General features: G+C 36.3%; 1 protein-coding gene across 3 annotated transcripts in view; it reads left to right on the top strand.

The window, feature by feature from the left end:
* PHTF1 (putative homeodomain transcription factor 1) overlaps positions 1-12,551 on the top strand; it is a 53,604-nt gene that overhangs the window by 7,069 nt on the left and 33,984 nt on the right. For all 3 annotated transcript variants that reach the window (XM_079135374.1, XM_079135372.1, XM_079135373.1), the window contains 2 exons: positions 10,186-10,255; positions 10,722-10,880. In XM_079135374.1, the coding sequence (XP_078991500.1) occupies positions 10,186-10,255; positions 10,722-10,880 (229 nt within the window). The remainder of the gene's footprint in view (positions 1-10,185; positions 10,256-10,721; positions 10,881-12,551) is intronic.

Genomic DNA, 12,551 nt, shown 5'->3' with positions numbered 1-12,551 from the left:
AAAGCAGTTCAGTGAAGATATTATGTATTTTTCAATAAATGGTGCTAGAACAATTGAATATCCACAGTGTAAAAATGAACTTTGATTCTTACCTTATGCCATACATAAAAATTACTTCAAAGGATTATAGATATAAGTGTAAGAACTAAAATTGTAGATTTTCTAGAAGAAAACTTAGATGATCTTTGTCACCTTGGGCTAGGCAGAGATTTCTTAGAGACACATCAATAAAAGAAAAAAATTGATAAATTGGATCTTATCAAAATTGAAAACTTTTTTTCAAAATGTACCATTAAAAAGATGAAAGACAGTGTAGGCACAGTGGTACTTGTAGTCCCAGCTGTTCAGTAGGCTGAGGCAGGTGGATTACTTGAGCCCAAGAGTTCAAAGCCAACCTGGGCAACACAGTGAGACCCTATCCAAAAAAAAAAAAAAAAAAAAGCTACAGTCTGTGAGAAAATATTTTCAAATCATGCACATAATGGAGTGTTTATAACCAGAATATACAAAGAATTCAGTATCCCAATTTAAAAACATGGGCAAAACATTTGAACAGACATTTTACCAAAGTAAGTAGATGAATAATAGGCACATGAAAAGATGTTCAACATTATTAAGAAGTTATTAAGGAAGTACAAATTAAAACTATACTCCCATTAGAATAGCTAAAATTCAAAAGACTGACCATACCAAGTGTTGGCAAGGACACGGAGAAACTAGGACTCCTGTAAACTGCTGGTTTGCATAGAAAATGGAAAATATTACCAAGCGTTTCCACTGCCAGGTACCTATCCAAGAGAAGTAAAAACAAACACATGCAAATGCTCATAGAAGAACTATTCATGATTGAAAAAATCCAGATGCTGATGAACTGATGAATGTATGAATTGTTGTCCACACAATGGAATATGTTTCAGTAGTAAAATCTATTGCTATATACTACATCATGGTAGAACCTCAGATACATTATGCCATACAAAAGGACCCAGACACAAAAGAGAACATACTATTTGATTGTGTTTGTATGAAATTTCTAGACATCTATAAGGATATACAACAGATCATGTTAATGGCAAGTAGGAACAGGAATTTACTGCCAACAGCCGCTGTGGTTTGGATGAGGTTCGAGTGTCTTCCACAGTTTCATGTTGAAATTTCATCCCCAATGTGAGGTATTAAGAGGGTGAAAATGTAATCTGACTGTGGTGTTTAGAGGGGGGTTTTTGGGAGCTTATTCAGATTAGATAAAGTCATAAGGAGCTGCCAAGAGTAATTCCTGGTGGTTTTATAAAAAGAGGGAGAGAGACCAGATGAGACATGTGTACATCCGTGTTTTCCTTGTCTCTTGCCACATAATAACCTGTTTTTCCTCAAGGCAGCCAGCAAGAAGGCCATCATCACCAGATATGGCCTTCAGAACTGTGAGCCAAAATGATATGTAAATTATACCTCAATGAAGCTATTAAAATCACACCAATAGTACGAAAAAACCTAATGTACACAAAAGTTTATGAAAGCGATAAAACTACTCTTCTAATATTTCTTGAGAATATATTAAAATTGGAAGTCTAACATTATTTTCAGTGATGAAGATCAACTTGTTCCTTCGAAATAAGACTGAAATAAGCATGTTCTTTGCTACTATTTTGCATGTTGTTTGTTAAAATGAGCAAAACATTTTAAGCTTTTAAAGTTTATTTGCTATGTTTTCTAATGTTAGAACAAAATCATTGTTTGAAATGAAACTAAAAAAGGCTACTCAAGCTCAGAGACTATTTTAGCTATATTTATAATGTTTTATTTCTTAAGCTGGATGCTGGGTATATGACAAATGAGCCTCCTCATTAAAGATGACAGTTTGAGTACGTGCATTAATCAACATTTGATCTCTTCCTGAAACCCCTCTAAAATTACAACAAATAAGAAAAGATATCAGTTCTTGGAGGACTGAGAATGGGAGCCTATTAAATGAGAGCAATTGGTATAATTTTGAAAGATGAAGAGTGAAGAAAGTAAAAATCTACTTGCCTATAGTAAGGAAAGTCAGTAAGAAACTACTAAAAGCCCTGTGTTTAAATTCTGGAAGATGGGAATTAGGTAAATCTCCAGGAGGGAGGCAGAGCTGAAAATAGTATTATTTGAGCACATGTGTGGGGACAAGAGACATACCCCCAAATTTCTTTCTTTGTCCCACATAGCCACACCGTTCTCCTAGGAGTGGGGGAGTGGCCAGAGAGCAGAAGAAAAGGTGGACGTGATAAAGTCATGATACATACATGTATGTAAACATTGCAGAGAGACCCATCAATTGGTACAATTAATATATGTTAATAACAAAAAAGTTTGGTATCACCACTGTAAAGTTAGAACAATATTATATTTTCTTTTTTTTATTTTATTTTTATTGTAAATAAATGGGATACATGTTGTTTCTGTACTATTTGCCTAATTATACATTTACATAGGGTAATGATGTTTGATTCATTCTGTTATTTTTTCCTTCCCCCCCACCGCTCCCACCCCTCTTTTCCCTCTATACAGTCCCTCCTTCCTCCATTCTTGCCCCCCTCCAACCCCCCATTATGTGTCATCATCCACTTATCAGTGAGATCATTCGCCTTTTGGATTTTTGAGATTGGCTTATCTCACTTAGCATAATATTCTCCAATTTCATCCATTTGCCTGCAAATGCCATAATTTTATTATTCTTTATAGCTGAGTAATATTCCATTGTATATATATACCACAGTTTCTTTATCCATTCATCAATTGAAGGACATCTAGGTTGGTTCCACAGTCTGGCTATTGTGAATTGAGCAGCTATGAACATTGATGTGGCTGCATCACTGCAGTATGCTGATTTCAAGTCCTTTGGGTATAGGCCAAGGAGTGGGATAGCTGGGTCAGATGGTGGATCCATTCCAAGTTTTCTAAGGAATCTCCACACTGCTTTCCAGAGTAGCTGCACTAATTTGCAGCTCCACCAACAATGTATGAGTGTACCTTTTTCCTACATCCTCTCCAACACCTATTGTTGCTTGTATTCTTGATAATTGCCATTCTAATTGGGATGAGATGGAATCTTAGTGTAGTTTTGATTTGCATTTCTCTTATTACTAGAGATGGTGAACATTTTTTCATATGTTTGATGATTGCTTGTAGATCTTCTTCTGTGAAGTGTCTGTTCATATCCTTAGCCCATTTGTTGATTGGGTTATTTGTATTCTTGGTGTAGAGTTTTTTGAGTTCTTTATAGATTCTGGAAATTAGTGCTCTATCTGAAGTATGAGTGGCAAAGATTTTCTTCCACTCTGTAGGCGCTCTCTTCGCATTGCTGATAGTTTCCTTTGCTGAGAGAAAGCTATTTAGTTTGAATCTATCCCAGTTGTTGATTCTTGCTTTTATTTCTTGCGCTACGGGAGTCCCGTTAAGGAAGTCTGATCCTAAGCCAACAAGGTGAAGATTTGGACCTACTTTTTCTTCTATAAGATGCAAGGTTTCTGGTCTGATTTCAAGGTCCTCGATCCATTGTGAGTTGATTTTTGTGCAGGGTGAGACATAGGGGTTTAGTTTCATTCTGTTACATATGGATTTCCAGTTTTCCCAGCACCATTTGTTGCAGAGGCTATCTTTTCTCCATTGCATGTTTTGGGCACCTCTGTGTAGTATGAGAAAATTGTATTTATTTGGGTTTGTGTCTGTGTCCTCTATTCTGTACCATTGATCTACCTGTCTTTTTTGGTGCCAATACCATGCCATTTTTGTTACTATTGCTTTGTAGTATAGTTGAAGTTCTGGTATTGTAATACCCCCTGTTTCATTCTTCTGCTAAGGATTGCTTTAGCTATTCTGGGTTTCTTATTCTTCCAGATGAATTTCATGATTGCTTGCTTTATTTCTGTAAGGTACATCATTGGGATTTTAATTGGAATTGCATTGAATCTGTATAGCACTTTTGGTAGTATGGCCATTTTGACAATATTAATTCTGCCTATCCAAGAACATGGGAGATCTTTCCATCTTCTAAGTTCTTTCTCAATTTCTTTCTTCAATGTTTTGTAGTTTTCATTGTAGAGATCTTTTACCTCTTTGGTTAGATGGATGCCCAAGTATTTTTTTTTTTTTTTTTTGAGTCTATTGCAAATGGAGTTGTTTTCCTCATTTCCCTTTCAGGTGTTTCGTCGCTTGCGTATAAAAATGCTTTAGATTTATGTGTGTTGATTTTATAGGCTGCTATCTTGCTGAATTCATTGATGAGTCTAGAAGTTTTCTGGAGGAGTTTTTTGGATCCTCTAAATATAGAATCATGTCATCAGCAAATAGTGACAGCTTAAGTTCCTCTTTTCCTATTCATATCCCTTTAATTTCTTTAGTCTGCCAATTAGCTCTGGCTAGAGTTTCGAGGACAATGTTGAATAGAAGTGGTGAAAGAGGACATCCCTGTCTTGTTCCTGTTTTTAAAGGGAATGGTTGTAGTTTTTCTCCATTAAGAATGACGTTGGCCATGGGCTTAGCATAAATAGCCTTTACAATGTTCAGGTATGTTCCTACTATCCCTATTTTTTCTAGTGTTTTGAGCATGAAGGGGTGTTGTATTTTGTCGAACGCTTTTTCTGCGTCAACTGAAATAACTATATGAGTCTTATCCTTAAGTCTATTGACATGATGGATTACGTTTATTGATTTATGGATGTTAAACCATCCTTGCATTCCAGGGATGAACCCCACTTGATCGTGGTGCACGATTTTCTTAATATGCTTTTGGATACGGTTTGCCAATATTTTGTTAAGGATCTTTGCATCTATATTCATCAAGGATATTGGTCTAAAATTTTTTTTCCTTGATGTGTCTTTTCCTGGTTTGGGTATGAGGGTGATATTAGCTTCATAGAATGAGTTTGGTAGGGTACCCTCTTTTTCTATTTCCTGGAATACTTTGAGAAGTATTGGAATGAGATCTTCTCAATATTATATTTTCTAATTAAGAAAGACAAGAATGGACCCCCATTTGACCCAGCTGTCCCACTCCTCGGCCTCTACCCAAAGGACTTAAAATCAGCACACTACAGAGATACAGCCACATCAATATTCATAGCTACTCAATTCACAATAGCCAGACTGTGGAACCAACCTAGATGTCCTTCAATTGATGAATGGATAAAGAAACTGTGGTATATATATATATATATATATATATATATATATATATATATACACAATGGAATATTACTCAGCTATAAAGAATAATAAAATTATGGCATTTGCAGGCAAATGGATGAAATTGGAGAATATTATGCTAAGTGAGATAAGCCAATCTCAAAAATCCAAAGGACGAATGATCTCATTGATAAGCGGATGATGACACTTATTGGGGGGTGGGGGGGCAAGAGTGGAGGAAGGAGGGACTGTATAGAGCGAAAAGAGGGATGGGAGCGGTGGTGGGGAAGGAAAAAATAACAGAATGAATCAAACGTCATTACCCTATGTAAATGTATAATTAGGCAAATGGTATGCTGTTACTCCATGTACCAACAGAAACAACATGTATCCCATTTGTTTACAATAAAAACAAATTAAAAAAAAGAAAGACAATAAGACAGTAAGACAATATAGACAATATACTTAATGATGGCAAGTATAAGACATCATTCTAATTTCTGATATTTTTATTGTATAATTAGAAACCCTTTGAGAAATAAATGAGAACAGAAGATAGAGGTTTTTTAAAAAATCGTTTTCTTATCTTCAATAGTAAGAAATGAATGGATAGCATCTGAAATTGAAGAAAACATTGTAAATATTTTATTGTGAAATAAAGAGAAAAAAATAGCTAGGAAATGGGAATCAAGGGTGAGGAATGTTGAGGCCAGAGTTATTTTTTAATCATTATCCTTATAATGAGTATTGTTCTAATAAAAATAAAGATTAATTTGAAAGAGTACCTCTCAAAAACATATTAAGTTACCTGAGTAATAGGAGGGGTGTGTGTGTGTGTGTGTGTGTGTTGTGTCCATATATCTCCACCTGAGATAGGTAGATATAGAGATACGAGTGTATAGGTTTATTGATTCCACCAGTACCCTTTATACCAGTGGCAAAACCAACTCTAATTATCATTTAGACATGAGCTTTTGTGTCGGGTAGACTTAACTGTGTATGATACTAATTCTTCTAATTATTTGCACCCTGCCTGTGTGTGCAATGCCTTCCTGTGGGAGAATTCTCCCCAGCCCCACCTTGCTTGGCCAGTGGAATGGGAGCACTATGGCACTGCTTGGCATGACTCGGTTCTGTTCCTTGTCTTACTTTTCCTACCCAGTGAATGGCTTTAGAGGCTTTTTGTTTTTGTGGTACTGGGATCAAACCCAGGACTTAATACATGCTAGGCAAGTGCTCTACCACTGAACCACCTCCCCAACCCTTTGGAATTCTTCTGTGGCTTTATATTCATACTAATCTCTTATTTTCAGTTACCCATTTTTCTGGTTTTTACCAGTTAAATATCTTTTGAATACAGTGCTTTTCCTAGTTCATACTTCTAATTGCCTGGTCTGAACTAGTATCTCCACTCCCCTGGTTGAAAACTACTATTTCTGGGCAAATGTAGCTGGAACACTTCTTAGTACACTTGTCTTGAAAGCATAATGCTAGCATGGCTGTGATCTTCCCAGTGTGACTTCTGGTTACCTCTCTAGTTTACCTCCCTCACCTATTCCTTGATACCTTTTTCCTTTATTGATTAGGGATGCATTTTTGTCATATAGTAAAAGCAGGTTAGTGTGTCATGGTTAAGAGCACATCCTTTGGAGTGCAAATGCCTGAGTTGGAATCTCTGTGCTTTGGTTTCCTCATCTATAAGGTGAGACTAACTAGGTACCAATCTCACAGGACAGCTGTTCAGGAGGAGGGGTTAATTTTTGCTATCCATGGCCTCTTCCTGAAGATGGTCCCTTGTACACAGTGCACGAGTTCCATCCCTAGAAGCACAGAATTTTATATTAGTAATGAAAATAAAAAAGGAATATATAAAGGGGGCTTATAAAATGGGTATATCCACATAGTCAAGGAATAAATTGAAGAGGAATCCTGTAGTAGATAAGAAATGAAAATATTTTTATAAGAAAAACAGAGGAATCATTGGGAGAGCAGGAAAAAGTGCCAGACAGTGCACCAGTGTGTCCAGCAGAGGGTTCCAGAGAGGCTTAGGACTTGAATGCACCTGGTCTCTGTGAGGCAGACATAAGCTATGGGGCTGAAAGTAGGGATTGGTGGAGTTTTTGTACAGATGAGATAGCCTCCTGGTCTCTTCTCCAACCCATTAAATATGGGAAATTTGTGCTATTACTTTGGAGGTAATGCATTGGTGTGTCTCCAGGGATAGCAGAGGGCAAGTGGGAGTCATGATACTGAAGACATAATTGTAAACCCTTTGGTTTTCAGAACTCCCAACCAAGGAGTATATTGGAAGACTCTTTTGAGGAACTTGACTGACATTAGAATGGGTATTGACATTTGGTGGTTCTATCAGTGGAATGGTCAACTTTTTCCTTGATACCCTCTTGAAGTCCCACATCTATAAGCTATACTCACATACAGAACTTCAAATAAGTTTTAAAAAGATCATTATTAAAGTAAAACACATTTTATAAATATACACACATTTTATAAATATACATATCAGAATTATAAGTGTACAACTTGAAGTATTTTCATAAATAGAATATGACCATGTAATTAGCACTCAGAAGGCCTTTCACAAACTCTTCCAGGCACTACCACTAAGAGAGGTGATCAGTTAGTGGCATAGATTAACTTTGCCTTTTTTTGAGTTGACATAATTGAAATTGAACTTATATACTTACTTAATTTCAACATACTTATGAGATTTATGTGAGATTCATGTGTTGCATGTAAGATAATTCAGTCCAATATCACAAGTCTTATCCATTCTACTGTTGATAGAGATTTTTAGTTGTTATTGATGATAGTTTCCAATTTGGGGCTTGTATAAATCTTATACAACATTTTATATACATTATTTGGTGAAATATGTACACATTTCTTTTGGATATTTATCTACAAGTAAAATACTGGGGACTGGGGTTGTGGCTCAGTGGTAGAGTGCTCACCTAGCATGTGTGAGACCCTGGGTTCAATCCTCAGCACCACATAAAAATAAGATAAAGGTGTGTCCACCTACAACTAAAAAAACAAAACAACAAAAAAATACTGGGTCCACTATGTTACTAGTTTCACATTCTACACATAAATGCATAGCTTGGTGGTGGCGCATGCCTGTAATTCCAGCAACTTTGGAGGCTGAGGCAGGAGGATTGGAAATTTGAGACCAGCCTCAGCAACTTAATGAGACCCTGTCTGAAAATTTAAAAGATAATAAAAAGGGCTGGGGATAGGGCTCAGTGGTTAAGTGCCCCTTAGTTCAGGATGCTATAAGAAATTCTCCCAATATGAAAGAGAAGTGAGAATAGAGTCGGTCCAAATAACAAAATAAAACATTTAATAGAAGATTTGAGGAAGTTTCCAAGAAGCTTAAAAAAAAAAAAAACTATAGATTTAGAGAATAGAGAACAATTGAAAGTCATGTGAGGGAGGAAATATAAAATTATAAGAAAAATTTCCTAAACCAAAAGATAAATTTCCACAATTCTCAGCACAACAGATGATAAAAGACTCATACTAAGGCACAGCATTATGACATTTCTGAATACCATGAATAAAGTGAGCAGAGGAAAGAAACAATTTATAGTTAAAGGATCAGGGGTCAGAATGATGTTAGACTTCATAGCAGTAGCACTAGAAGTGGAAAGCAGTAGAACCTTATCTTCCTGAGGGAAAATGATTTCCAACTTAGCTTTCTAAACCTGATATAACTTTTAGTCAGGTATAAGGGTAGAATTAATTCATTTTCAGACATGCAAGGACTCAAAAATTATCTTCTGTGACTCTGTTCTCAGATAGTTATTGGAGAATGTCTTCTAAGAAGACCATGGGAACTGATATGGTGGAGCATACCTGTAATCCCAGCGACTTGGGAGATTGAGGCAGGAGGATAACAAGTTTGAGGCCCTCCTGGATAATTTAGTGAAACCCTACTCAAAATAAAAAGTAAAAAAGGCTGGGGATGTTGCTTAGTGGTAGAGAGCTTGCCTGTCATGCACAAGGCCCTGGGTTTGATCCCCAGCTCTGGGGTTGGGGGTGACATGGGATATGGGAAACAGTGATTCACCATAGAGGGAATTGAAGGGAATTCTCAGGATGAGAGTGAGTAGACCTGGGATCGTAGCAGAGCAGCAGGTCCAGGGAGCAACTAGCTCGTCCAGTTGGAACAGGAAGATAGAAGGCTTTGGGAAGGATGTTTCCAGGAATTGTTTAAAAACAAATTCTAGCATTTAGTCAAATTTGGATAATTTTGTAGCATTTATATAAATTTAGATAATGACAAATATTTTGACTGATCTTACAGAGCAAATGAAAGAATAAAAATATAGCTTTCAGGGAACATATTTCACTGTGATCATATAATAAATACTGATTATGATTTATTAAAAAACAAGTATATTGTAAGGATATATATATTGGTAGAAGTTAGGATGTGGAGATTAGTGGTCTAATAGCTATTGTCTCATATACTATATTTTAGATGCTTTCTAAAAATCAGTAAATTAAAGAAAAATAGTATGAGCATATGAGATAGAATTATAGAAGTAAAATAAAAAAAGCAACTAAAAAAAGATGGGAAGAGAGGAGAAATAGTTCAAGGTATGATTATTTTTCACTTACTGATTTTTTGGCATAGTTTATTTTAAAAAGTGATAAAAGCATATATATTATTCTTTTTTAAAAATATTTTTAGGTGTAGATGGACACAGTGTCTTTATTTTATTGATTTATTTTTATGTGGTGCTGAGAACCAAACCCAGTGCCTCACACATGCTAGGCAAGCACTCTGCCACTGAGCTACAGCCCCAGCCCCCATATATATTATTTGATAAGACTTAAAACTAAAAATAAACATTAATGATGAGTTCCTTTAAGGAACACTAGATTAAAATGTCTATAGTAGAGTATAGATGTCTATATAGAAGAAAAGAAATGTAAGTTTATCTTTTGTATTTAAAAGGACTCTTTTTTCTTTATTTCTGTTTTTGTTTTGCTTTATCTTAGGGCTTCAAAAACAAACCAAAAAAGATGGGTCACATAAAGCCAGACTTGATTGATGTTGACTTAATTAGAGGTAAGTTCTAAAGTTGGTTTGTTTCTCGTGCATATTATTATGTTCTTTCATAGTGGAACTATGGATTAGTTTTAGATACCTTCCCTATTGGATGGTACACTTCAATTTCTAAGTAAAATTCTGTCCTCATGTGGACTTTAGCATTTTTTACCATTTGCCTTAGAACGGGGTGGTTATGTAAATTGCATGTTTTCATAAAGTTGAAAGAGGGACGAACTTGTTAACTTGCTGTTGTGTAATTAAGAAAAACATATTGTTTAGCATTCAAGAGACCTGGCTTATTTTGAGATCCTGTCCTAGAGACTGAGGGTAAGAAGTTATTACATTAAATGACCATCTAAGAGGGTTCCTTTGAAATGAACAGATTATGTGCTGAGTTTTGTTCTCACCCGTTTTTGATGTGGTGCTGCAAGTGGCCATTAGTCTAGTGTGTATAAATATTTCTTTTTTTATTTTATGTTTAAAGGCTCAACATTTGCCAAAGCCAAACCGGAAATTCCATGGACATCTCTAACTCGGAAGGGGCTTGTTCGGGTTGTATTTTTCCCATTGTTCAGCAATTGGTGGATTCAGGTCACCTCCTTAAGAATCTTTGTTTGGCTGCTACTGCTTTACCTCATGCAAGGTAATTGGAGGAGGAGCTGGAATAAACTGTGACAGTTTCTTTTTTTCTGCTTTTGCTATCACGTAAGGAAGACCTACTGTTCTTACCTTTACCCTTTCATTTGATGGTTGAAAGTACAAAGAAATGAAGGGACTTTCGTCATTTGGGCATCATCTTAAAATATGCTATGAGAGAACAAGCATGATCATTTAACTCTCTCTTCCCTAGAATTTCTTTCCATGTGTCTCAGTGGCCCTACTTTCTTTATCTTGTCTTCTGTCAGACTTTTGAATGTTGGATCATCTCAAGATTGAATTATGGTTTATCTTTAGGTACTCTTGTCAAACCCCATTTTTTAAAAATATAATTGATAACACTAGTGATTCTCAGGTTCATAACTGTAGGCCAGATCTCGCAGCTGCATTTCAGATTTGTTGTTTTGAACTTATATAAAAAATCACATCTTGGGGCTGGGGGTGTGGCTCAGTGGTAGAGCACTTGCCTAGCATGTGTGAGGTACTGGGTTTGATTCTCAGCACCGCATATAAAAATAAATAAATAAATAAAAAGAATAAAGGTCCACCGAAAACTAAAAACGATGTCTCCCAGCTGTACCACAGCATTGGCTCTCACATCCAATCTGACACCAGGTCCGGAAGTTCTGTCTCAGAGTTTCTCTTGACTCTGTTCATCTGCATCTCCACTGCCACCAGCCTAGCCCTCACACTGTCATCTCTAGCCTGGACTGCTGGAGTAACATCTGCTCTGAACCTTTTTCTACCCCTTGTTCTCACAGCTGTTAGAGAAAATCCTTTAAAAACGAAAACCATATGGTGTCATTTTCTTGCTTAGAAATCTTTAGTGACTTCCACTGTGCTACGTCATCTGTCCCCCTCCTCTTCCCTCTTCTCCCCATGCTTGCTCCAGTGTAATACTTTTTTTCTGCTCCTCACACAGAGCTTTTCTTTTTGTTTGAAACATTCATAAGGCTTTTCAAGTGACTGGCTTTTTTCTCGTCCTTGAGAGCTCATCTCAGATGGAACTTTCAGAGAGGCCATCCGCATCTGTGATTTCCATGAAGTCCTACCACTCTCCAGGCAGTCACATAAGTCAGTTGTAAAGTCGGTATTGCACATCATTCCTGGTGGGCTTTTTACTCTGTTCTCACTTTGTACAGAAACTCAGGTATAGTCTCTCTTATCCATTGCTTGCCAGGGATATTTTCAGAATGTGGGCTCTTTGTACTATGGTTACCTGACTTAGAACAAAGGGAAGTTTGGGTAACATGAAGGAATTATGGGTGATTGTATTTTCTTTTATCTTTCCAATTTAAAAAAAAACTAAGTTTATAGAGTGAAAAATATATGTGCGAATTACAAATCTATAAGTTTATTTTTAAAGTTGTGACATTGCTGTCCAATAGTTTCTTTTTTTCTTCTTCTTTTTAGTATTTTTAGTTGTAGATGGACCCAATAACTTTATTTTTTTATGTGGTGCTGAGGATCGAATTCAATGCCTCATGTTAAGCAAGCACTCTACTACTGAGCCACAACTCCAGCCCCTAGAGTTTCCTTAATAAAGGAAATGTTCTGTCTCTGCACTACCCAGTGCATCAGCAGCTTAGCCACATGTGGATACAGAGTACTCAACATTTAGTGTCAATAAAGAATTGTATTTTTATCTTGCTTTTAA

Source organism: Sciurus vulgaris, assembly GCF_902686455.1.
Source record: "Sciurus vulgaris genome assembly, chromosome: 1".
NCBI classification, from domain to species: domain Eukaryota; kingdom Metazoa; phylum Chordata; class Mammalia; order Rodentia; family Sciuridae; genus Sciurus; species Sciurus vulgaris.
The sequence above is the reverse complement of the archived record's forward strand: the minus strand, read 5'-3'. Positions and strand labels throughout refer to the sequence as shown.